General features: G+C 49.4%; 1 protein-coding gene and 1 long non-coding RNA gene across 2 annotated transcripts in view; one reads left to right on the top strand and one right to left on the bottom strand.

The window, feature by feature from the left end:
* Positions 1-5,085: 5,085 nt before the first annotated feature.
* Positions 5,086-26,073, top strand: part of garnl3 (GTPase activating Rap/RanGAP domain like 3) — a 347,312-nt gene continuing 326,324 nt past the window's right edge. The window contains exon 1 of the mRNA XM_033049272.1: positions 5,086-5,248. Coding sequence (XP_032905163.1) covers positions 5,196-5,248 — 53 coding nt within the window. The 5' untranslated portion in view covers positions 5,086-5,195. The remainder of the gene's footprint in view (positions 5,249-26,073) is intronic.
* LOC116991013 lies at positions 15,791-25,969 on the bottom strand. Its single transcript, XR_004416683.1, has 2 exons — positions 25,918-25,969; positions 15,791-15,900 (listed from the first exon to the last, which is right to left on the bottom strand). It is a non-coding gene; the product is annotated as an uncharacterized LOC116991013 (long non-coding RNA).

Raw genomic sequence — 26,073 nt, 5'->3', positions numbered from 1 at the left:
TACCCTTTTTGAATATAATGACTGAATTTCAGCTCGTACATCCAAACTGCCTTGTTGTGAACGAACAAAGGTTCGGTTTGGAGTATGCTACGTGGGTGGAAGTGAATCTGAAAACTCAATTTGGAATCCATCTATGCTGTGCAGTATAAACAAATCTGATGGTATCCAACGCCATTCATTCAAAAAGAAACGTAATCTCCCACCAACATGTGATTGACCCACACACCGCATGTTCCATAGAGAACCAGACCCACCTACCTCCATGGTTGCTGGTGGATATGCGATGTTTACTGGCGTGCGCCAACTGCGCATCTTCAATGTCTGCCGGCCTGGCATGGCTCCTGCAGACCGTCTGCTGCTGGTAGAGGCATAGGGGTGCTGCCGTCGGAACGACGAAGGTCTGTCTGCTGGTGGAACTCTGAGTAGCCCCACAGCCTTTGACTCGTCGTCCAAGTCCTTGACTTGTTTGGACAGGTCTTCTCCAAATAAATAATTGGGCGGCTGCACATTGCTGGACCTGCATAATCCCGCAAATTTGGGATTGAGGACAGGACGAATGGCATTCTTCTGAAAGCAATTTATCTGAAAATGTGCATTGCACATCAATGCCAATGCATCTGGAGCTTCCATTTACTGACCTGGCGAAGGCCATGACCCCAGAAGCTAGCAGGCTCAGGATCCTTTGGAGTTTAACCTCCTGGATCTTGATGCCTCCACCTATGTAACTCCAAATGGAGCTATTGACAGTCGGGACTCTGAGTGAGGCGCAGTTGCTGGGCGTCTGGTATTTCACAGCCGTTTCCAGCATTACCTGCTCCTGTAACTGGTGAGAAGCCAGGTAATTGATGCTGGCCACCAATTCTTCGTCCAGTGGTTCGCCGACTTGCGATGCCATCGCAAATGTTGACACCATGGTGGGCACCTCTGCTTCACGCAGGTCTCGTGTCGTGGAACATTCCTCTGACATGCCATTGAAGTGCGAGTCAGCCCAGGACTGATGACCTACGCTCCCTTCCTCAGATAGGGAGATATAACGCAGCCCTGCACCAGGCACTGCCGCAGGCCCCCGAGACCCGCGCTGATATGACTCCTGTTTATGGAGTATATCATGCTGGAGCATCTTCTCCATAAGATGCTCCATTCGGGTAAGACGTCTGAAGACATTCCCTGTTGGGGGGGAGGCGAACCCTCCCGGCCGGCCTCGTCCAAGTCAACCGGCCTGTTGGACTTCTGTTTGGCCTTCCCAACTCTCGGGGTAGCCAAGTTGCTTTCTATAGGCACCGAGTCCAAAGTTGCTGGCTGCACCGCCAGCGACCGTGATGGTGAAACCGACGGCCGCCCGCTAACTGCACTCCCGCGGTCTTCCGTAGCGGTTCTCCCTGCGGCCCGTCTGGACTTCACCCTTGTCTTGTCCATTGCTTGTTTGTTTCTGAAAAGTTGTAACAAGAAACGAAAAACGACCGCAGACTAAGTTCGAAAACTTACCTGGAGGTCTTTAAACTTACCGCTGGAGGAGCAACGCGCCTACCAGCCCGTCGCGGCGCCATGCGTTAGACGTAATGACGCGCATGCGGGCTGGCGGGTTCTTCACGTAGTCACTCACGTGACTCCGAAGTAAAATCTCTGCCACAGAAGGCAGTGGAGGCCAATTCACTGGATGTTTTCAAGAGATAGATTTAGCTCTTAGGGCTAAGGGAATCAAGGGATACGGTGAAAAAGCAGGAACGGGGTACTGATTTTGGATGATCAGCCATGATCGTATTGAATGGCGGTGCTGGCTCCAAGGGCTGAATGGCCTATTCCTGCACCTATTTTTTAAAATGTTTCTATGTTTCTACAAAAGAGTGTGAGATTGGGGGAAAAGAGGCACGCCATGTGAGTCGGGAAAAAGGGATGTACATGGAAGTGGATGGAGAGGGGGAGGGGGAAGGGGGAAGGGGAGGGGGAGGGGGAGGGGAGGGAGAAAATTCTTCAGCAGGCCGGGGCCTGGGGCTAACTCTCCTCCACACCACCTCTGTGGGTTATGAGATGATTAATGGGACCAGTTTGGGGATAAACTAGACTCTTACACTGACGGGGCAGAGTCATTACTGTACAAGCCTCCACAGATGCACCATTGAGAGCACACTGTCGGGTCGCATCACAGCTTGCTTTGGGTACTGTTCGATTCACCTCTACCCTGTTGCGGACATTGGACTTTGTCTCTGGAACTGGTGCGCTACAATGCTGAGAACTATATTCTACACTCTGTATCTTCCCCTTTACTCTACCTATTGGACGAGTTTGACTGGATTGAATTTACTGTCGATAAAGTATTATCTGATTTGATTGGATAGCATGCAAAACAAAGCTTTTCCCTGATACACATGATAATAAATAAACTTAAACATAAAACATAAGGAAGCACAGCCAACAATTTGTACCCACCAACCCCAGCTATGAGGATGCTCAAATATTTATTTGTTGGGTAAGGAATACTTGCTGGTGGAGCTGCTGCCTCACAGCATCAGAGACCAGGTTCATTTCTGACCTTGGGTGCTGTCTGTGTTGAGTTTGCACGTTCTCCCTGTGACCACGTGGGTTTCCTCCGGGTGCTCCGGTTTCCTTCCACATCCCAAAGACGTGCGGGTTTGTAGGTTAATTGGCCCTCTGTGAGTTGCCCCCTAGTGTGCAGGGAGTGGATGAGAAAATGGGATAACATGGAACTAGTGCGGCGTGGACTCGGTGGGCCGAAGAGCCTGTTTCCATGCTGTATCTCTCAACATAGCTCCACTCAAAAGATGTAAACAGCCTAGTATTCATGTACACACCTTATGATGGGGAAGGGAGGGAATTGCAGAAGCTCTGGGATAATCTTCCCGACATCCATAGATTCAAGGATGGTGCCAGGAAGCTGGAAAATTGCAATTTCAAACCCTTGTTCAAAAATGGGTGTGAGGTGAGCTATTCACCACAGATAAAACAAACGTGGAAAGTTTCCTCCCACATGCCAAAGATGTGCGGGTTTAGACAATAGACAATAGGTGCAGGAGTAGGCCATTCGGCCCTTCGAGCCAGCACCGCCATTCAGTGTGATCATGGCTGATCGCCCCCCAATCAGTACCCTGTTCCTGCCTTCTCCCCATATCCCCTGACTCCACTATCTTTAAGAGCCCGATCTAGCTCTCTCTTGAAAGTATCCAGAAAACCAGCCACCACCGCCCTCTGAGGCAGAGAATTCCACAGACTCACAACTCTCTGTGTTTGTCAGTTAATTGGTCTCTATAAATGCCCCCTAGTGTGTAGGGAGTGGATGAGAAAGTGGGATAACATTAGAACTAGTGTGAACGGGCGATTAATGGTCAGTGTGGACACAGTGGGCCGAATGGCCTGTTTCCATGCTATATCTTTCAATCAATCAATAAAAGAATAGTTTTGTCGTACCACCTGCCTATCAAAAAAATCCTCACCAGTACCTACCCATGACCTGCCAGGCTTTGTTCTGCCCACTTCTCCCTTCCAGCCTACCCCCCCCCCCCCCCCCCCCCCCCCACCCTAACAGTCTAAAAAATGTTACCAACCCTAAAGGGCCTGTCCCACGAGCACGGCAAGCGCGACCTAACGTGGTCGCTTGAGCCGTACGGCCTTGTGGGGCTGGTCCCACTTCGATCACTGGAGCCGTATGGAGTTGTGCGGAGCTGGTCCCGACATCGCACGGGGCTCCGAAAAACTGACACTGTTCAAGAATTCCGCGCGGCAACGGCCTGCCGGCCTGCAGCCGCATTAATGCCGTACGCACCGCCTCGACGCCGTACGCAGCGTCTCAACCCCATACGCAGCGTCTTGACGGCGTACACCTAGTGCGAACTTCCCGCGGACTTCGATCGAACTTCATGTCAACTCGTACGGGATCACTCGACCTCCGCGCGTCCCCCACTTCCGGTTTGGTCGCGCTTGCCGCATGCAGTCGCATGCTCGTGGGACAGGCCCTTAAATGTCACCAATCCATATTTTCCAAAGATGAGGCCCAATTCGCTGTTACTCCAGCACTTTGTGTCTTTTTTTTGTAATCCGGCATCTGCAGTTTAAGTGACCTCTGCATTCCCTCTCTCCCCACCCCTCTCCCACCGTAATAGTCCTGCTAGTTCCACTGTTCACATCCATATATCCATTGGTTATCACCTCTTCCACAGCCAACAATGGACCATTGTGGGCTCTGCCTTTCCTTGGCCATTTGTGCCGGCTCTGATTTGTTCTGAATCTTTTCATACCTCTAGTTTCCCTTTCCCCTGACTCTCAGTGTGAAGAAGGGTCTCCACTGGAAAAGTCACCCATTCCTTTTCTCCACAGATGCTGCCTGTCCCGCTGAGTGACTCCAGCACTTTTTTTTGTAAACGGCATCTGCAGCTCCTTGTTTCTATCATCGAATCAATGGGCATCGGTCCAGATTACTCCACCCAGCCCAGTTTTTGGTATTATTCAAAGCGGTGCTTTGCGGAGGTGAATTCTGACGAAAGAAAGGGTTGGGTTTTTTGAGATTGGGTTTTTATTTCGGACGCGGCGCTAGGACCCAGAAGAGCGTGTGGATATCTGCAGCTCTTGGCCGGCTCTTGTGACTGACTTATATACTGTGTCCCCCTCTCAGCTTCACCATCTTGCCGGCAACCGCACTGGCGGCGGAGCATAGGAAATACTACTCATTGTGATTTTGTCCGGCTGTGACTCCGAGTGGAGCGGGGAGTGTCTTTGTACAGAGAGAGAGGGAGGGAGAGGGAGAGAGAGAGGGAGCGAGAGGGAGAGAAAGAGGGGGAGAGAAATGGAGGGCTAGAAAGGGAGAGGGAGAGAGAAAGGGGGGTTGGGAGAGGGAGAGAGAGAGAGAGAGAAAGGGAGAGAAAGAGAGAGAGAAAGAGAGAAAGGGAGGAGGGAAAGGGAGAGAGAGAGAGAAAGGGAGAGTGAGAAGGGGAAAAGGAGAGACAGAAGAGGGAGAGAGAAAGGGATAGAGAGAGCGAGAGAGAGTGAGAACGGGAGAGGGAGGGAAAAGGAGAGAGGGAGAGAGAAAGGGATAGAGAGAGAGAGGGAGGAGGAGGAGGGAGAGAGGGGGGAGAGGGAGCCGCAGCGGGCTGCCAGTCCACTTCACCCATGCAGTGTCTGTGAGTTTTACGTCGCTGCTTTATTGAAATTCACCTTGCGGAAACAGAGGGTCGGAGACATCGAAAATGCGAAAGAGGGCATCCTTCTTGCGAAAAGGATGCAGCTTCGAGATACAAAGGTAAAGGGAACAGGACTCCCGTGTGTGTGTGTGTGTGTAGGTACTCGCTGTCAATGTTGCCCGGAGATGTTCCTGCTCTGTTTTACTGCTCTGTTCCCCATCATCCCGCCCGGGCTCCGCTTTTCTCTCACCACTAGGCAGCTGGGCGGGCGGGCGGGCGGGCGGGCTGTATTTAGGGGGGCGGGCTGTATTTTGGAGCTCTGCTCTGAATGTTTCATGTTGTGACATCGGATATCACAGGGAGGCGGGAGTCTGTGCTGAGAGCGATCATTTCATGCTACCCAACGCGAAATTAAGTTCGAATAAGTTGTTTATATTCTGTGTGAACCGTTGGCTCGCTGTCCAGTAACAAGGTCTTCATTAGGGCTATGGACACACACACGCGTCTCCCTCTCCCCGAATCTCAGTCTGAAGAAGGGTCTCGACCCGAAACGTCACCCATTCCTTCTCTCCAGAGATGCTGCCTGTCCCGCTGAGTTACTCCAGCATTTTGTGTCTATCTTCGGCACGTATGCATACAGACATACACACGCACACAGGGACACACATACACATATGCATACAGACACACACACACATAAAGGGACACACATACACATATGCATACAGACACACACATACACATATGCATACACGGACACACACACATACAGACACACACACACACACAGGGACACACACACACACAGGGACACACACGCACACAGGGACACACACACACACATACACATATGCATACAGACACACACACACATAAAGGGACACACATACACATATGCATACAGATACACACACATACAGACACACACATATGCATACACGGACACACACACATACAGACACACACACACAGGGACACACGCACACAGGGACACATACACACACACACATACAGGGACACACATACACGGACACACACACGCACACAGGGACACACATACACACACACACACACACACACACACACACACACACACACACACACACACACACATACATACAGGGACACGAACGCGCACACACACACACACACCAGGGCTAGCCTGTCTTGCCATGTGCTAGGTGGCAATGCCCCTGCCTGGTCTCCTCAGCTTGTGGCAACAGTGAGTGATGATACCAGTGTGTGGCACCGTGGTACTTAGATGGAGTAGCACTCGGTGCATTGAAAGCGGTAACTGCTTTACAATTATTATTTCGGACACCATGGTGGATAGGCCAGGGAACGGAGAGATATGGATTGTGTAGCCATGACCCGCTGAGTTACTCCATCAGTTTGTGTCTATCTTCTGCGTAAACCAGCATCTGCAGTTCCTTCCTGCACATGGAGATCAGTTGAACTTGGCTTCAGCACGGACATTGTGGGCCGAAGGGCCGGTTCTTGTGCTGTACTGTTCCACAATGGAGGGAAATGCTGCAACTACTCAGCGAGCCGGGCAACGTCTGTGGAAGAATGCAGCAGAGTTTAGCGTTTCAAGTGAAAAACTTTCCTTTGGACTTTCAAGTTCAGGCGAGGGTCTTGGATGGAAAACGTGAACTGATTCACTCTCCACAGAAGCTGCCCGACTCGCTGGGTGATTCAGGGGGTGAGGTTTTATTGCATTTGCCTTTATCTCGTTGTTCTCTTTATATGTTCACCACAATATTACTGATGTGTTTTGACAAACGCCGACTGATGGATATTAATTACCGCGGCGTGGTCTGCCGGCCTATAGACCCGATAATGGAGACACAAGAAACTGCAGATGCTGGCATATTGAGCGAAACACAAAGTGCTGGAGGAACTCAACGGGTCAGGCAGCGTCTGTGGAGGGAACGGACAGGCGACGTTTCGGGTCGAGACTCTTCTTCAGACTGATTCAGGGCCCCAGCCGAGACGTCGCCTGTCCATGCCACCCACACCACAGATATCTATATGCATAACAAATATAAATATATATATTCGTTATGAACATAGTATATATATATGTGTATATATATATATGTGTGTGTGTGTGTATATGTGTGTATATGTGTGTGTGTATATGTATGTGTGTGTGTATATGTATGTGTGTGTGTGTATATATATATATATATGTGTGTGTATATATATATATATTTATTGATAGTGCTAGCGCTGGCCAGTGCGGACTCGGTGGGCCGAAGGGCCTGTTTGCACGCTGTGTCTCTAAACTGAACTATACGAAGATGCTGCCTGTCCCGCTGAGTAGCCGGAATGAGCCGGCTTTACAAGGAGGAACTCACTGCGTCTCCTGAGCACGGGCTGGTGTTCTTTGCTCGGGCAGCGAGATTAGCCTGGTCCCGACAAACTTCGATCATAACTGCGGCTCGCTGCGCTCTGCACAAGGATAGGTGCAGTCCCCGCAATCAGATCGCCCACAGCCTGGCCACACCGCCCCTTCCCCGGGTCTCACAAGCGCCCTGAAACCACCGTCTGATGCACCTTCCCACGCCGCCGAACCCTGCCTTTAAACCGTCTCAACGGAGCGTGTTCACCCCGTCCCACCTTGCACAGGTAGAACTAGGTGCCATTAAACTGTAATGATTAAAGCAAGCTGCGCGTATATGGCAGCAACGTGACATTAATATTCCAGCACCGGCTCTCAAAGTGACGGGAAGAAAGGGCTGCTCCTTCACTGAGCGCCCTGTCCCTGTCCCTGTCCCTGTCCCTGTCCCTGTCCCTGTCCCTGTCCCTGTCCCTGTCCCTGTCCCTGTCCCTGTCCCTGTCCCTGTCCCTGTCCCTGTCCCTGTCCCTGTCCCTGTCCCTGTCCCTGTCCCTGTCCCTGTCCCTGTCCCTGTCTCTCCCGCATGGTCCATGACAAAGCTTCCCGCACCTCGCTAATGCATCGCCTAAGGAGGTTTCCCGAGCTGCCAAATGAGCGGCGCATAACAAGCGCTTGGAGTCTGAGTTACAAATGGAACATCATTTCTCAGGTGAAACGACTCCTGTTGAGGTCACTGCCCTTGCACCAGAATTTCCTGCGCTCTGTGTATTTAGCAGCGGCGCTGACAGCTACACCGGGCCGGTTTCAAGGCACAGTCCGGGTGAGCTGGGTCTTGTGACATCTGTGGAGGGCGGGGACTGATCATCGCTGGAATAGACGGTTTAGAGACGAAATGCTGGGATATCTCAGCGGGTCGGGCAGCATCTCTGGAGAGAAGGAATGGGTGATGTTTCTGTCCATTATAACAATCTATGCTGCTGGTTTACACTGAAGTTCGACACATAATGCTGCTGTATCTCAGCGGGTCGGGCAGCATCTCTGGAGAAAAGGAATGGGTGATATTTTGGGTCGAGACCCTTCTTCAGACTGAGCGTCACTGCGATAAGGAAATGATAACAACTTCTCCTTTGACTCCTCCCACTTCTCCAAGTCCAAGGTGTAGCTATGGGCACCCACATGGGCCCCAGCTATGCCTGCCTCTTTGTAGGGTACGTTGAACAATCCCTGTTCCAGGTGTACACTGGCCCCTATCCCCGAACTCTATCTCTGCTACATTGACGGCTGCATCAGTGCTACCTCCTGCACCCATGCAGAACTCACTGACTTCATCAACTTCACGACTAAATTCCATCCTGCACTCAAATGCACCTGGACCATCTCCGACATCTCCCTGCCGTTTCTAGATCTCACCATCTCCATCACAGGAGATAGACTATTGACTAACGTCAATTATAAACCCACTGAGTCCCACAACTATCTTGACTACACTTCTTCCCACCTTGCTTCCTGCAAAGACTCTATCCCCTGCTCCCAATTCCTCCGACTACGCCGCATCTGCGCCCAGGATGAGGTTTTCCATACCAGGTCATCGGAGATGTCCTCATTCTTTAGGGAACGGGGGTTTCCCTTTTCCATTATAAATGAGAACCTCACTCGTGTCAACTCGGTACCGTGCAGCTCCACCTTGCTCCCACTCCCCCTAGTCGCAACAGACAGAGACAGAGTCCCCCTTGACCTCACCTTTCACTCCATCAGCCGTCGCATACAACACATAATCCTCCGACATTTCCGTCACCTCCATCGGGATCCCACCACTAGCCACATTTTCCCATCTACACCCCTTTCCGCTTTCCACAGAGACCGTTCCCTCCGTAACTCCCTGGTCAACTCATCCCTTCCCACCCAAACCACCCCCTCCCCTGGTACTTTCACCTGCAACCGCAGGAGATGCAACACCTGTCGTTATACCTCCTCCTTTGACTCTGTCCAGGGACCCCGACAGTCTTTCCAGGTGAGGCAGAGGTTCACTTGCACCTCCTCCAACCTCATCTACTGTATCCGCTGTTCCAGGTCTCAACTCCTGTATATCGGCGAGACCAAACGCAGACTCGGCGATCATTTTGTTGAACACCTCCGCTCAGCCGCCTAAACCTGCCTGATCTCCCGGTTGCTCAACACTTTAACTCCCCCTCCCATTCCCACACTGACCTTTCTGTCCTGGGCCTCCTCCATTGTCAGAGTTAGGGTATGGAGGAAATTGGAGGAATAGCACCTCATATTGCACTTGGGCAGCTTACACCCCAGCAGTATGAACATTGACTTCTCTAACGTCAAGTAACCCTTGCTTTCCCTCTCTTTCCATCTCCTCCCCCTTCCTAGTTCTCCCACCAGCCTGACTGTCCCCCTGATTAAATGTTATCTCTGTTTGCTTCGTTGTCACCTTCTCCTAGCTAACAATGATCTATTCTACATTTTTGTTGAGCTTCATCTCTTTTGATGTCTCATTTTAACATCTGCCCCTTCCCTGTAGCTGTGTGTGTCTCTCTCTCTCCTGACTCTGGAGAAGGGTCTCAACCTGAAACGTCACCCATTCCTTCTCCCCAGAGATGCTGCCTGTCCCGCTGAGTGTCTATCTTCAAATCCAGTAAACTCTCGTTATTATAGACCTCTTTATAACGGATGGATCTACTGACCTTAACCGCCATCCCTGGTCCCCACCCGCTCCCCGCTAGGCCTACTGTCATCACCGCCGGCCCACACAGCTTCACTGATCTCTTGCAGGCCATGCCTGCCGCTGCCTCCACCGCCACCGCCCACCCTCACCTGCAATCCTCCCCCCCCGGGGCCATGACCATCGACTCCACCAATCCTCACCTCTCCCCGGGCCACCTGCAGGCCGGAGCCGTCAGGAGAAGGCAGGGGAAAGGGGTTGGGAGGGAGAGATAGATCAGCTATGAAGTAGACTTGATGGGCCGAATGGCCTGATTCTACTCCTATCACCTATGGCATAACTCTCCTGGATTTCAGGCCCAGTCCCAGATCGAGAGTCTGAAGAAGGGTTCCGACCCGAAACGTCATTCATCCGTGTTCTCCAGAGATGCTGCCTGACCCACTGAGTTACTTCAGCACTTTGTGCCCTTTAGAGTATTAACCGGCATCTGCAGTTCTTTGTTTGTACCACGAGTGCAGTGATACTTGGTTACTGGGTTACAGCAGACAAGCAGCGATAACGGACAAAGTTGAGGTCTGTTAGAATGAGGGTTTATTGTACTAGAGGGCATTGGTTTAAGATGAGAGGGGGGGGGGGGGGAGTTTAAAGGAGATGTGCCTGGCAATTTGTTTTACACAGAGGATGGTGAGTGCCTGGAATGTGGTGGCGGTGAAGGCAGATACAATAGTGGCTGGCGTTTAAGAGACTTTTTTGTTTGGAACGTGGATTATGCGGGGAATGTTTGGTTTGGAGATGCAGCGTGGAGAAGAGTCCTTCAGCCGACCGAGTCCCTGCCACCCGTATGCACTACTAAGTTATCCCACTTTGGCATCCGCTGGGCAATTTACAGAGACCAATTAACCTGCAAAGCTGCATGTCCTTGGGATGTGGGAGGAAACCGGAGCACCCAGAGGAAACCCACGTGGTCACAGGAAGAGCGTGCAAACTCCACACGGACCACGCCTGTTGTCAGGATCGAACCCAGGTCTCTAGCTCAGTGAGGCAGCAGCTCTACCCACTGCGCCACTATGCTGCCTAGGAGGGAAATGGACTATGTTCAGGCAGATAAGAGTAGGTTGTGGCTTCATGTTTAGAACAGACATTGTGGGCCAACCGGCCTGTTCTATGATCTGATTTGTTACGCAATGCAAGTTTCTGACCTCGTGTTCCTCTGTTTGGCCCACAACCTCTAAAACATTCCTGTCCAAATATATTTTAAACCTTAGTCATAGCCTCCCCTACCACGTCTAGCAGCTTATTCCATATACTCACTGCCCTTTATGTGAACAAATTGCTTCTCAGTCTTTCCCCTCCCACCTCATCAGTGGCCGCCGAGATTGTATTGAATTGAACACGTTATTGTCACATGTGACACGTCAGAGTGAAACACTTTGCTTGCTCACCGTGCCAAGGTATGCCAATAGTCGCCCATAAAGGGCACTTGTATCGTTACAAATCCCTCCACCCCCCCCATCCCGCGCGCCAGGTTCCCCGTTGTTCTTTCCCCTCCCTAACGGGGGTCCCCTCCTGCTGGGGGTCCCCTCCTGCCGGGTCCTCCTTGGTCCCTCCCCCCCCCCCCCCCCCCCCCGGCAGCAGTGTCCTCACTTCCACGTGTCCATCCTCGTGCGTCGGTCGGCGCCGTCATCAACCGCCGCACCGCTCGCGCTGCCGGCTCCTCTCCGTGTCGGCCAGACTGCGCACAGCTTTGATCTTCTTACTTCAGGCGTGATGTACCTACATTGGAGATGGTTTGGGACTAATTCTGTCAGAAAGGATTGTCGGCAGGTGGGCTGGTTTATTGAAACGTGAACTATCCCGAGGGCCCTTGACAGGATGGAATTGACGAGGTTCTGAGCTGAGGCGTTCTTTCTATCCGCTCGTAGATGAGTGATAGAGGCTTGTGGAAGTTGATGGGAATGTGGGGAGAATAGAATGGGTTAGGGTATAATTAATGTCGAAATGGGAGCTTGCTGTTCCATGGACCCAGTGGTCATAAGGGGTCGCGACCCAGAACATCACCCATTCCTTCTCTCCAGAGTTGCTTCCTGCCCCGCTGAGTTACTCCAGCGTTTCGTGTCTGTCTTCTTGAAATTGAAAATTGAAATTGTTCTTTATTGTCATTATAACATGTAAACATGTACAACAAAATTAAAAATGCCAACCAGTCAGTGCACCATTCACACATTATCTAAAAGCTAACGATACGTAAAAGAGAAATATCTAAAATTAACAACTAAAATAAATAACATGAAAAAACCAAGCATAAACACACAACCATACATTCTTCTGTCGATTGCACAATCCCTTTGGTATGTAGCGCACCTGCGCTCATTTGGTGGCTATATTAAGTGTAGTTATTGCTGTGGGATAAAAACTGTTTTTGAGTCTGTTTGTCCTTGTCCTCATTGATCTGTACCGCCTGCCTGACGGCAACAGTTCAAACAGGGAGTGTCCGGGGTGGGAAATGTCCTTTATAATGTTCTGGGATTTCTTGAGACAATGGGAACTGTGTAGGTCCTCCAAGGTGAGGAGAGGGCAGCCGACAATCTTCTGGGCGTTGTCAATAGCCCTCTGGAGCGCTTTCCTCTTAGCCGCTGTGCAGCTGGTGTACCACACGCATACACAGTATGTTAGGATGCTCTCTATGGAGCACCGATAAAAGGACAGCAGCAGTCTCTGGGTGATGTTGTTCTTCCTGAGCACCCTCAGGAAGTGCAGTTTCTGCTGGACCTTTTTCAGCAGCGCAGAGGTGTTCACGCTCCATGTCAGGTCCTCCTCAATGTGGATTCCCAGGAAGCGGAAATCCGCCACCCTCTCCACACAGTCCCCTCTGATGATTAATGGTGTAATGTCCGTTTTCTTCTTCCTGTAGTCTATTATGAGCTCCTTAGTCTTTGAGGTGTTGAGGAGCAGGTTATTCTCTCCACACCACACTGTCAGCTGCTCCACCTCATCCCTGTAGGTGTACTCATTCCCCCCAGAGATGAGCCCCACCACCGTGGTGTCATCCGCGAATTTGACAATGGTGTTACTGTGGTGGGCGGGGTTGCAGTCATATGTGTAGATGGTGTAAAGCAGGGGGCTCAGCACGCAGCCCTGTGGAGAGCCGGTACTGAGGCTGAGGGCCGTGGATGTGTGATTGCCCACTCTGACTCTCTGGCTGTGACCCGACAGGAAGCTATTTATCCACATGCAGGTGGAGTGTGGAAGTCCGAGGTCCCCCAGTTTGTCCACCAGTTTGTGGGGAAGAATGGTGTTAAAAGCAGACCTGTAGTCCACAAAGAGCATCCGCACGTAGCTCCCCCGCTGCTCCAGGTGGGACAGTGTAGCATGGAGGGCTGTGGCTACAGCGCCCTCTGTGGATCTGTTCGCTCTATACGCAAACTGATGGGGGTCAAAGCTTCGGGGCAGGAATGATCTGATGTGACCCCGGACCAGTTTTTCAAAACACTTCATCACCACTGGTGTGAGTGCGACTGGCCGGTAGTCGTTGAGGCTGGAGACGTGGTGTTTTTTGGGCAAGGGGACTATGGTGGAGGACTTCAGACAGGGTGGGACAGTGGACTGGGCCAGAGACTGGTTGAAAATCCTCGTAAAGACTCCAGCCAGCTGGTCTGCGGTCTTCGGTCGTAAGGGTCTGTTACCCTGCCATGTCTTGACTTGAGACTTTAGAAATACAGCGCAGAAACAGGCCCTTCGGCCCACCGAGTCCACGCCGACCAGCGATCCCCGTAAACTAGTTCTATCCCACACTCACTCGGGACAATTCACAATTTTTACAATTTACAATTTTTAACCAAAGACGATTGGCCTACAAGTTTGTACGTGTTTGCAATGTGGGAGGAAAGTGGAGTAGGCGGAGAAAACCGGAGCCAAATGTCCTGCTCCCATGGCAACGTTACACCCAAATTTCCTGGGGAACGTGTGCATTCACTGGAGCATTGCAACTGGTGCAAGGCAGGCAGAGTTTGTTGTGAGGGACTAGTCCTTGGAAAGCACCTGGATTCCCCACCTACCCTCTCTAGTCAATGTAAACAATGACAATTCCAGCCTGAGGCCATCCAAACCACTTCTGGTGATTCAGTGCAAGATTATTTTGTTTAGAAGATGCTGCATTAGTTTTCTAATGTTCACCATTCTGGTTCACAGTCGTACAGCATGGAAACAGACTCTTTGGCCCAACCCCATTCGTACCAATCAAGATGCCACAGATATACTGGTCCCACGCCTGCATTTGGCCCATATCGCTCCAAACCTGTCCTATCCATGTACTTGTCCAGGTGTTGTTTAAATGCTGTTATAGTCCCTGTCCCAACTACCTCCTCTGGCAGCTCGTTCCATACACCCACCACCCTTTGTGTGAAAAATTGCCCCTCTGGTTCCTATTAAATCTTGCTCCTCTCACTTTAAACTTGTGTCCACTGGGTTGTGATTCCCCTTCCTTGGATAAAAGGGCATTCACCCTGTCTATTTGCCTCGTGATATTGAAACATGATTTTACTCAGTAAGGCATCTGAAGATCTCAGTGTGATAAATCCAAGCATTTTGCTCCGTTCAGCTGCTGTCAGTTCCATTTGACCACCAATGAAGACAACAGATCTCCTTTGTTCCGCAACAACCCCTCCATTTGTGGAGCAGGAATATCCTCCTGGTGTTTCTGCGGTGTGTTGGAGTCATAGTCAAACAGCGGGGAAAGTGGCCCACACTGACCAACATGCCCCAGCTACACTAGTCCCACCTGCTTGCGTTTGGCCCATATCCCTCCAAACCTGTCCTATCTAGGTACCTATCCAGTTGTCGTTTGAATGCTGTTAAGGGCCTGTCCCACTTAGCCGTCATTTGCGCGTAATTTACGCGTCATCATTTACCCGTCACGACGCACAAAGCGCGTGTCATGACACGCACGTAATGAGCGCATGGTGCGTGACGTGACGCGCAAATGACAGCCAAGTGGGACAGGCCCTTTATAGTCCCAGCCTCGACCTACTTCCTCTGGCAGCTCGTTCCATACACCCACCACCCTTTGTGTGAAAATGTCGCCCCCTCAGGTTCATAATAAATCTGAACCTCTCACCTTCAACCTATATCCTCTGGTTCTTGATTCCCCGACCGTTGGTAAAAGACTCTGTGCATTCACTCTCTCTATTCTCCTCATGATTTTAGACATGAGATCACCCCTCAGCTTCCTGCGATTTGAGTTAAAATATATATAATTCCAAGATACAGAACCTTATATTTGTGAGTGGACTGGGGGCTGTCACATGAAGAGGGCCTCTGCCTCCCCCTGCAATCCCGAAGGACTAGTGTGTATGTATGTCTAATGTGTCCCTTCACAAGCAGGTTAAACGCAGGTCCACCTTTACAGCAGTAGAGTTGCTGCCTTAAATGGGCTGTCCCACTGTGGCGACATAATTGGTGAGTTTAGGAGAGTTTGAAAAAATATCATGTTGCAGACCTCCTTCGACTATGTAGAAGAATAGCTTTGACTAGCTTCGACTACCTTCGACTACCCTCAATTACATACGACTAACATGCCGACCTACTAAAACCTACTTCGACTAAACCTACGAGTAAAAGAAGTATCGATTTTTTTCCATGGCGGCCTTTTTTTACTCGCGGGCATTTTTCAGCTTGTTGAAAAATACGCCGCGACCTAGCTGAGGCCTCGAGTACGCGGGGACTACTCTCGAGCATGAAGGAGATTTACAAAGACCTAGGACCTTGCGTCAACCATGAACTAGCGGATCAGGTCGCCTGACCCACTTAGGCGATTTTTAAGGCGACTGCCGGAAACTGTCATAGTCGTAGCAGGTCGCCGAAAAACCGATGACTGGACCCCACCCCCCCCCACGACAATGCCTACAACAACCTACCACCTAGTCAACGTCCAGCCACGGCAAGCTACCGACAACCGGCGACCCATTAGGACGTCCACCTACGACCACACCTACGACAACCTACCGCCACACAGGTGACAACCTACGACAACCAAAGTCAACCTGCGCCCACCCGCGACAAGCTACGACCCTGTCAGGCGACAACTGAAGACAATTCAGTCGCCGGTACCCGTCGCTGGTTGATGTAGGTTGATGTAGGTAGTCGCCAATGGAATTCACCGCAGTCAGCACCGGCGACAACCTACGACAGCACCTACCTCTGGAGAAGTCAAGCTACGCTCATTGGCGTCAAACCCACTGTTGCCGGCTGCCGCTGAACACTTTTGAACGTTGAAAATCCAGCGGAGACCAGAAAAACGCTACGACTCTTTGGGCAACTGAGGAGACGACTCACGACCATACAGGCGACACCCCGGTGACCATGTGGCGACAACCTAGTCACCTGTAGTCACCTAAAAAATCGCCTAAGTGGGACAGGCCCTTTACGATGTCAGAGACCCAGATTCGATCCTGACCAAGGGTGCTGTCTTTACGGAGTTTGCACGTTCTCCCTGTGACCGTTTGAGTTTGCTCCCACACTCCAAGGACGTGCAGGTTTGTAGGTTAATTGGCTTCTGTAATTGTCCCTATTGTGTTTGATAGAACTAGTGTATGGATGATTACTGTGTACGAAAGAACTGCAGATGCTGGTTTAAACAAAGATAGACACAAAATGCTGGAATAACTCAGCAGGGCAGGCAGCATCTGGAGAGAAGGGATGGGTGACGTCACAGGTCGAGACCCTTCTTAAGACTACGGGTGATTACTGGTGGGCTGAAGAGCCTGTTTCAACTGAATCTCTAAACTAATCCAAAATAAACTTGAGAGACAAAGTACTGGAGTAACTCAGTGGGTCAAGCGGCATCTCTGGAGAAAAAGGATGGGTGATATTTCTGGTCGCGAGCCTTCTTCAGAATGAAAGTAGAGGGGAGGGAAGTGGAGGGTCCTCCTCTTGAGCTAAACTCGCCTTTGCATTCGGGAAGACTAAAATCATCTGCAACGAAAACCTAAGTCCGTGTCAAATTTAGCCCCATCCACAAACAGATGAAAGGGGAAGAAGTGTTGGGTCACGACCTGAAACGTCACCCATTCCTTCTCTCCAGAGATGCTGCTTGTCCCGCTGAGGAATTCCAGCTTTTTGTGTCTCTCTTCTGAAAGGAGAAGAAACTTGATTTCTCTGGCATTTGCCAAGTGTGTGAACTGTTTCAGGCACCGCACTGCCGCAAGCAGTTCCAGTCGCCCCGGTACACGATGGATGCAGGGGCTTTGGAGAGGGTTCAGAGAAGGCTGGTGGTCTCTGATTGGAGGCGTGGGTTCGAATCCCACTTCTGACACCATGTTGAGTATGACCATCAATAACAGAAGCCTTACACCAAGATAGAGATCCAAAGACTTTATTAACTACACTTTATTAAGCACGACTTCACACTTGCACATTCCACTTGCACTAAGGGAATTCAGCAAGCGGTGATAACTGAAAAGCTAGTGGGCGTAACTACAGAAGCATGACATAATATGAGTTGCACTAATCTACAGTTTACCACAATGCTGCCTGATTTGCAGGGTATTAGCTACAGGAAGAGATTGGATAAACTTGGGATTGTTTTCCCTGGATCGTCGGAGGCTGAGGGGAATCCTGAGAGAAGTACGCAAAATTATGAGAGGCATAGATAGAGTAGACATTGGGAGTCTTTTCTCCTGGATGGAAATATCTAATACCAGATGACATGACTTTAATATGAGGGAGCCAAAGTTTAAAGGAGATGTGTGGGGCATTTTTACACAGAGGGTGGTGTGTGCCTGGAATGTGGAATTAGATTCAGTGGTAGCATTTAAGAGGCTTTTAGGTCGGTTATGTATATGGATCACGTGCAGGCAGAGGAGATTAATTTAACCTGACATTGTGTTTTTGTCACGGACATTGCGGTTCTTGTGCTGTACTGTTTTGTGTTCCTTGTATTAGTTGTGTTTCTGAGTTTGTAACTTGGGAGTGGTGTGGCTCGTAAGCCACAGGAGCAGAATTAGGCCATTCAGCCCATCGAGTCTACTCCACCATTCAATCATGGCTGATCTATCTCTCCCTCTCAACCCCATTCTACTGCCTTCTCCCCATAATCCCTGACACCCGTACTAATCAAGAATCTATCTATCTCTGCTTTAAACACACCCAATGACGTGGCCTCTACAGCCATCTGCGGCAATGAATTCCATAGTGTAACTTATAAAGGACATTTGCGGATTAATATTTCAATGTAAATCAGCTTGTACAAATTTACTTGGGGGCAAATATTCAAGCCCTATTGTACTGCAGAATAATATTTGGGAAGTTCTGAGGAACTTTATTCCCAAGTGCTGCTTGCAGATTAGTTTCAACCAGGAAATTTGATACAGTGATTTAAAAATATATAAACGCCTTTAGAGCACTATGACTTATTTCTAAAGAACTCTTAAGTCACTGAGCCTATGTTCTCCAGCAGTGTGAGAAAAGAAAGCCAGATGAAGTATTTCCTTTCTCCATATTTACATTATATTTTCTTTTGGTATTGGGATTAATGATTAACAAACATCACCTGCAGCAGCGGGTCTGGCTTTAGTTTAGTTTAGTCTAGAGATACAACGAGGAAACAGGCCCTTCGGCCCACCGAGTCCACGCCGACCAGTGATCCCCGCACGCTAACACTATCCTACACACTTGGGAGAATTTACAATTTTATCAAAGACAATTAACTTCAAACCTGTACGTCTTTGGAGTGTGGGAGGAAGCTGGAGATCCCGGAGAAAACCCACGCAGGTCAACAGACAACAGACAATAGGTGCAGGAGTAGGCCATTCGGCCCTTCGAGACAGCACCGCCATTCAATGTGATCATGGCTGATCATCCCCAATCAGTATCCCGTTTCTGTCTTCTCCCCATATCCCCTGACTCCGCTATTTTTAAGAGCCCTATCTAGCTCTCTTGAAAGCATCCAGAGAACCTGCCTCCACCGCCCTCTGAGGCAGAGAATTCCACAGACTCACCACTCTCTGTGAGAAAAAATGTTTCCTCGTCTCCGTTCTAAATGGCTTACTGTGGCTAAGTTCTTAAACTGTGGCCCCTGGTTCTGAACTCCCCCAACATCGGGAACATGTTTCCTGCCTCCAGCGTGTCCAAGCCCTTAACAATCTTATATGTTTCAATGAGATCCCCCTCATCCTTCTAAACTCCAGAGTGTACAAGCCCAGCTGCTCCATTCTCTCAACATATGACAGTCCCGCCATCCCGGGAATTAACCTTGTAAACCTAAGCTGCAGGTCATGGGGAGACCGCACACACTCCGTACGGACAGCACCCGTGGCCAGGATTGAACTCGGGTCTCTGGCGCTGTGAGGCAGCAACTCTACCGCTGCGCCATCGGATTGTAAGAAAATCGCACGCAGAGTTTGCTTAAAGTGTCATCTGGCTGAGTTTGGATCGGGGAGCAAAGGCAGAAAGATAATGTTTCTCTTCATTATTTTTGCAGCAGAGTTCAAAATCACCTGGGGCACTATTGCGATCTGTGAGAATATGAAGTGTGGTGGGTCCCAATATTGTTGAGTCTCTCTCCAGTAATTATGGTGATTGTTCCAACAAGTTAGGAAGTGTATCGGTAAAACATTGCATTGGCAAAGAATGTTTAACAAAGTGTTTCTTGCATGCTGTGAGCAGAACATTGATGGTCATGTTGAAGACAGGCACAACATGCTGGAGTAACTCAGCGGGACAGGGAAATTTAGAGAAAATTGACTTCTCTAACTTCAAATAACCCTTGCTTTCCCTCTCTCTCCATCCCCTCCCCCTCCCAGTTCTCCCACCTCTGACTACATTTTATCTCTGTTTGCTTTGTTGTCACCTTCTCCCAACTAACAATGATCTATTCTACATTTTCCTTGATTTCCATTCCCTTTGTCTGTTTTCACACCGTACACTTATTTATCTGTGTACCTCCCTCTCCCTTGACATCAGTCTGAAGAAGGGTTTCAACCCGAAACGTCACCCATTCCTTCTCTCCAGAGATGCTGCCTGTCCCGCTGAGTTACTTCAGCATTTTGTGCCCATCTTCAATTTACACCAGCATCTGCAGTTCTTTCCCCCACATTGAGGGTTATGTCTTCATCAGTGGAGGCAATAGAGTGTTTTGACCGCATGAGGAGTCTAGTGTGCAGTTCTAGTCACCTCACTACAGGAAAGATGTAGCAGCTTTGGAGAACCTCGTCTGCACACTCTCCAATCATTCTGAAGAAGAGTCCCGACTCACAACATCACCTATCTACCACTCCAGAGATGCTGCCTGACTTGTAGAGTTACACCAGCACTTTGTGTCAATATTCGTCATGATGATAAAACCATATTAATGTAAGGAGCGGTTGGACAATTAGCACTGTGTTCTTTGGAGTATCGCGGGCTGAAAGGATATACGTGAAATAAGTTTAGTTTAGTTTAAAGATACAACGAGGAAACAGGCCCTTCGGCCCACCGAGTCCATGCTGACCAGCGATCACCCGTTCACACTGGTTCTATGCTATCCCACATCTCATCCACTCCCGACACACTGTGGGCAACTTTCAGCAACCAATTAACCCACAGGTCCGCTCGTCTTTGGGATGTGGGAGGGAATCCGGACCACCCGGAGAAAACCCACGAGGTCACAGGGAGAACGTGCAAACTCCACACAGACAGCCCTGACGACAGGATCAAACCAAGGTCTGTGGCACTGTTTGGGCAGCGGCTCTACCAGCTGTGCCACTGTTTATAAAAATATCAGATGCACAAATAAGGTTGGTAATCAGAGTCTTTGTGGAATTCTCAAATACAAGAGTTTTTATTGATTGAACTTCTTATTTTGTTTGCTTTTTGTATTATCTATTGAGTCCTGTGTTTACAGGCCCGTTATGCTGCTGCAATAGTTCCGTTTCAGTACATATGACAATTAAACATTCCTGACTCGTGGCATAGGTTAAAGATGAGAGGGGGACATTTAAAGGACATTTCTATGTCAGTGTTTGTTTTAACTCAGTGACAGGTAACTTGAGCGAGCTGCCAGGAGTGGCGGTGGAAGGTGATGGCAATAGCAATGTTTAGGAGACATTCTGACAGACAAATGAACAGGTAGGAAATAGAATGATAGGTGCCATCGTGACACAGCGGTAGAGCTGCTGCCTCACAGCGCCAGAGACCCCGGTTCAATCCTGACTACGGGTGCTGTCTGTACGGAGTTTGCACGTTCTCCCTGCGACCACGTGGGTTTTCTCCGGGTGCTCCCGTTTCCTCCCACACTCCAAAGACGTACGGGTTTGTGGGTTGAAACAGCTTGTGTAAATTATCCCTCGAGTGTGGGATAGAACTATAGTGTATGGGGTGATCGGTGTGGACTTGGTGGGCAGATGGGCCTGTTTCCACGCTGCATCTCTAAACTAAGACCATGCACAGGAAGATGGGATTAGTCACACAGACGTGGTGGTCCGAAAGATGGTCTGTGTTGTACAGTTCTATGTGTAGGAAGGAACTGCAGACGCTGGCTTAAACTCCCTGCCCCCACTCTGTGATTACCCGAAACGTTGCCTATTTCCTTCGCTCCATAGATGCTGCCTCACCAGCTGAGTTTCCCCAGCATTTTTGTCTACCACCTGAAGCTGGAGTAACTCATCAGTCTGAAGAAGGGTTTCAACCCTAAAATGCCACCCATTCCTTCTCTACAGAGATGCTGCCTGTCCCGCTGAGTTACTCCAGCTTTTTGTGTCTATCTTCTGTGCAGTTCTCTGTTCTGTACATAGAATAATGTTCAAAGCTCGGGAAGGGAAGGTTTCAAATATTCCTGTCCTTCAAATTCATTATTTTACTGCCTCCGTTAAATTGTATTAACAAAAGACTTGTATAGTGCTTCTCACGGCCTTGAGGCTTTTCAACACAATTGAGTATGGAGTAATATGGAGCGCGTCAGAGATGCTTGTGCAGTATCTGGTGAGTTTATTACATAGCCCATTCCGCTATAAGAAGAATAAATGTGAGCTCTAAAACTTTTTTTTTTTTTTTAATAATATTTTTATTAGAAGCAAACATATTATAAACATCTCATGTATATCAGCCGTACATTATTAATAATGTACGACGTTTTAAGACATTTAACGGTGCAAGGACAATAATTCAAGATGAAGCAGTGTTACGGAGGGAGATAAGGCTGATCGATAAATACTGCTTGGGTGGCGGTAAGCTGTGATTTGCCTGAAGCCAGTCTTAATTGGTATTTCGCCCAGGTGTTCTTGCAAATGCAGTGACCTTAAACGATATTCACCACGAGAACTTTATCACACAGGTGTATGGACCGAGCTGCCAGAGAGGGTAGTCAAGGCTGCTACTAATACAGCATTTAAAAGACACTTGGACAGGGACGTGGATAGGAAAGGTTTAGGGGGATATGGGGGCAAATGGGACCAACTTGGGGCATTTTGGTCGGCATGGATGAGTTGGGCCGAAGGGCCTGTTTTTGTGCTGTATAATTCTGGCTCTAAGCAAGCAAAATAAAACCTAACGCACCACGTATGCATAACAGCACCTCATATTTCACTTGGGTCGCTTACAACCCCGCGGTATGAACAGTGAATTCTCCAATTTTAGGTAACTTTATCTCATATTCCCCTTCCCTCCCTCCCTCTTTGCCCCTTCCACCTCCCTAGTCATTTTACCAGTTGCACAGTTCTCCACAGTGTTGCTCTTGAGACCACACCTCCCCGAGCCAACAATGGATCTACCAGGGGGTCTGCCCTGCCTGAGGACATTTGTGGCTGGCCCGAGTTTGTCCTGGTCTTTTGTCACCTCCAGCTCTTCTGCTGAAGAAGGGTCCTGACCTGAAACATCACCCAGCTTTCTCCAGAGATGCTGCCTGAGACACACTGAGTTACTCCAGCACTCTCTTTCTATCTTTTATTTAAAATAAACAAAGTGGACTTTACCATTTATGAAGTATGCACACTGTACAAGAAATTGTAAGAGTCATAGACTGGTAATGTTTTAAATCAATTCCAGACTAGGTTGCTGATGGCCTTTAGAAAAAATGTGCTGCTGACTTGTGGGTCTGGGTATTATTGTGGCCTGTTGGCTGATTAATTTGGGAGGGAGCTAGGGGGTTATTGTTGGCTGGAGTCCCTGTGCGGGAATCCCAAACACGTGCAGAACTCTGGAAAAAGGACCTTCCCTTCAGCTCCAGTTTAAATGGTTGACAGGTTTTTTATATTTCCCTGAGGCCTCCTGTTTTTGGACTCCCAGATGCAGAGGGTTGGGGCTCTCCCAATGAGCAGGAGGCCGGGGCTGTCCCAGTGAGGAGGGGGCCGGGGGTCTCGCAGTGAGCAAGGGGCCTGGGCTGTCCCAGTGAGCAATGGGCCAGGGCTCTCCCGGTGAGCAGGCCCACCTTGCCCGCCATGGTCAGATGACAGGAGGAGGCCTCGCCCGGTAGGCGGGCTTGTCCACTGCAGGTTCCGAATCGGCCCCGAGCCACCGTCGAGGATGGGAACCGCGCCGCAGAGAGCGAGGAGGGACCTAGAATGAGGTGGGCCACCGAGAACAAAGGGGGAGCCACGTGCAATGGCAGTCAGAACCTCCACCCCCCAGCCCTGCTTTACCCATTGACTTTGGGGATACAGTGTGGAAACAGGCCCTTCGGCCCACCGAGTCTATGCCGGCCAGAGATCACCCTGTACACTGCTATCCTACACACGAGGGACAATTGACAATTTACAGATGCCACACACCCTTCAAACCTGTACTACTTTGTAGTGTGGGAGGAAACGGGAGATCCAGGAGAAAACCCACATGGTCACAGGGAGAACGTACAAACTCCGTACAGACAGCACCCGTAGTCAGGATCGAATCTGGGTCTCTGACGCTGCGTCACTGTGAATTTAGTAGCATATCTTCTATCCATCTTGTATCTTTTTCTATCTTGAACCTTCTCCCTTGGGGAGAGCAGCCAACATCATCAACGACCACTCGCACCCCGGTCACTCCATCTTCTGCCCTGGGGGGGGGGGGGGGGGGGGGGGCAAGCTTGAAAGCACGCACCACCAGATTCAAGGACAGCTTATTTCCTGGTTCGCAGTCTTGAGTGGACCTTTCAGAAGCTATGGATGCATTCTTGACCCCCCCACCCTCCAACCCCCAGCCAACCGCATTGTGGCTCTTGCATTTTTTTTTAAATCTGCACTATCTCTGCCGTTGTAACATGATATTCTGCACTTTGGCTCCTTTGTCTTGGATACCCCTGATGTGGTCTCAGCGGGACATAACCTCCCTAATGTTGTAAACAATTCACCAACACAAAACAATGCAGGTATAATGCGACAATAGTTATTCCAGAAAATCGTGGCACAAGAGGAAAGAGGAATAGGAATTGGAGAGTTTCAGATTTGAAATAACCAAGTTATTTAACTTGCAGGATAAAGCACATTTTTAATAGCTACTATAAGATTGTTTTTGTTACCATAAGCTAAAAATACTAAAGGCTGTATGTCACAGTTTTTTAACAGAGTATCATTGTACAAATGTCAATTGAAACATTGACTTGTCAGTTTCAATTACTCTCCTGTTGAAACTTACAGAGATGTGTTCTTAAGAGGCAAAGGTGTCTGATTACTGTGGGGAAGTTACAATAAACCCTTTTATTCTCCATGAACTGTTTTTCCGGACAGCTTTTTTCCTCTACTTCTCAATTTCCTAAGTAACTGTTAAATGGTTCTCCAGTTCCCAATTGAAATCACATAATCAATTTGGCTTGAGTAATACAAATAAAAGCCCTGTCCCACTGTACGAGTTCATTCCAAGAGCTCTCCCGAGTTTGCCCTGATTCGAACCCGGAGATTTATGGTGGACATTTTTCAACATGTTGAAAATTTTCTCTGCCGTTGTACCATGATATTCTGCACTTTGGCTCCTTTCTCCTGGATACCCCTGATGTGGTCTCAGTGGGACATAACCTCCCTAATGTTGTAAACAATTCGCATGTTGAAAAATTATCATGAGTCTTCCCGTGCTTACCTGCCGTTAGCGAGTCTTCCCGAGTACCTGCCGTTAGCATTACGAGCCGCTAAGAATCGTCCCCGAGCTCCGACGTACCCGCTACGTTCATTCTCCGTGCTTACCACGCATTTGATTTTTTTTAAACTCGGGAGAGCTCTTGGAATGAACTCGTACCGTGGGACAGGGCTATTATGTTCCCTAATTCATTAATCGAGTCGTGTTTAGTTTAGAGATACAGTATGGAAGCAGGCCGTTCAGCCCATTGAGTCCTTGCTGGCCATCAATCACCTGTTCACACTAGTTTTATGTTATCCCACTATCTCACGCAATCCCTGCACACTAGGGGCAGTTTACTGACGGCCAATTAACCTGCAAAACTGATCATCTTGGGGATGTGGGAGGAAACTGGAGCACCAGAAGGAAACCCACATGGTCCCAGGTAGAACTTGCTGAATCTGCACAGACAGCACCCATAGTCAGGATCGAACCAGCGACTCTGGCGCTGTGAGGCAGCAACTCCACCAGCTGCACCACAGTGTGCTATATCCAATTAGTGTTCGGGAAACGTGTTATAGCAGAACTACCCGTATTCACATTCTGTTTGTTCCCTCGGCATCTACGAGTAAAAAAAAAATATTGATTTTTTTCCATGGCGACTTTTTTTACTCGCGGGTATTTTTCAGCATGTTGAAAAAAACGCCGCGACCTAGCTGATGCCTCGAGTACGCAAGGACTACTCTCGAGCATGAAGGAGAGTTACAAAGACCTCTAAGGACCTCGTGTCGACCATGCTGCGAGTATGAGTCGAGGGCAAACTCTTCTAAACTCGCGAATTAGGTCGCCGCAGTGGGACAGCCCCTTTACCGCTCCAGAGACCCGGGTTCAATCCAACTACGGGTGCAGTCTGTACGGAGTGTGTACGTTCTCCCTGT

Source organism: Amblyraja radiata, chromosome 32 (assembly GCF_010909765.2).
Source record: "Amblyraja radiata isolate CabotCenter1 chromosome 32, sAmbRad1.1.pri, whole genome shotgun sequence".
Taxonomy (NCBI): Eukaryota; Metazoa; Chordata; class Chondrichthyes; order Rajiformes; family Rajidae; genus Amblyraja; species Amblyraja radiata.
The sequence above is the reverse complement of the archived record's forward strand: the minus strand, read 5'-3'. Positions and strand labels throughout refer to the sequence as shown.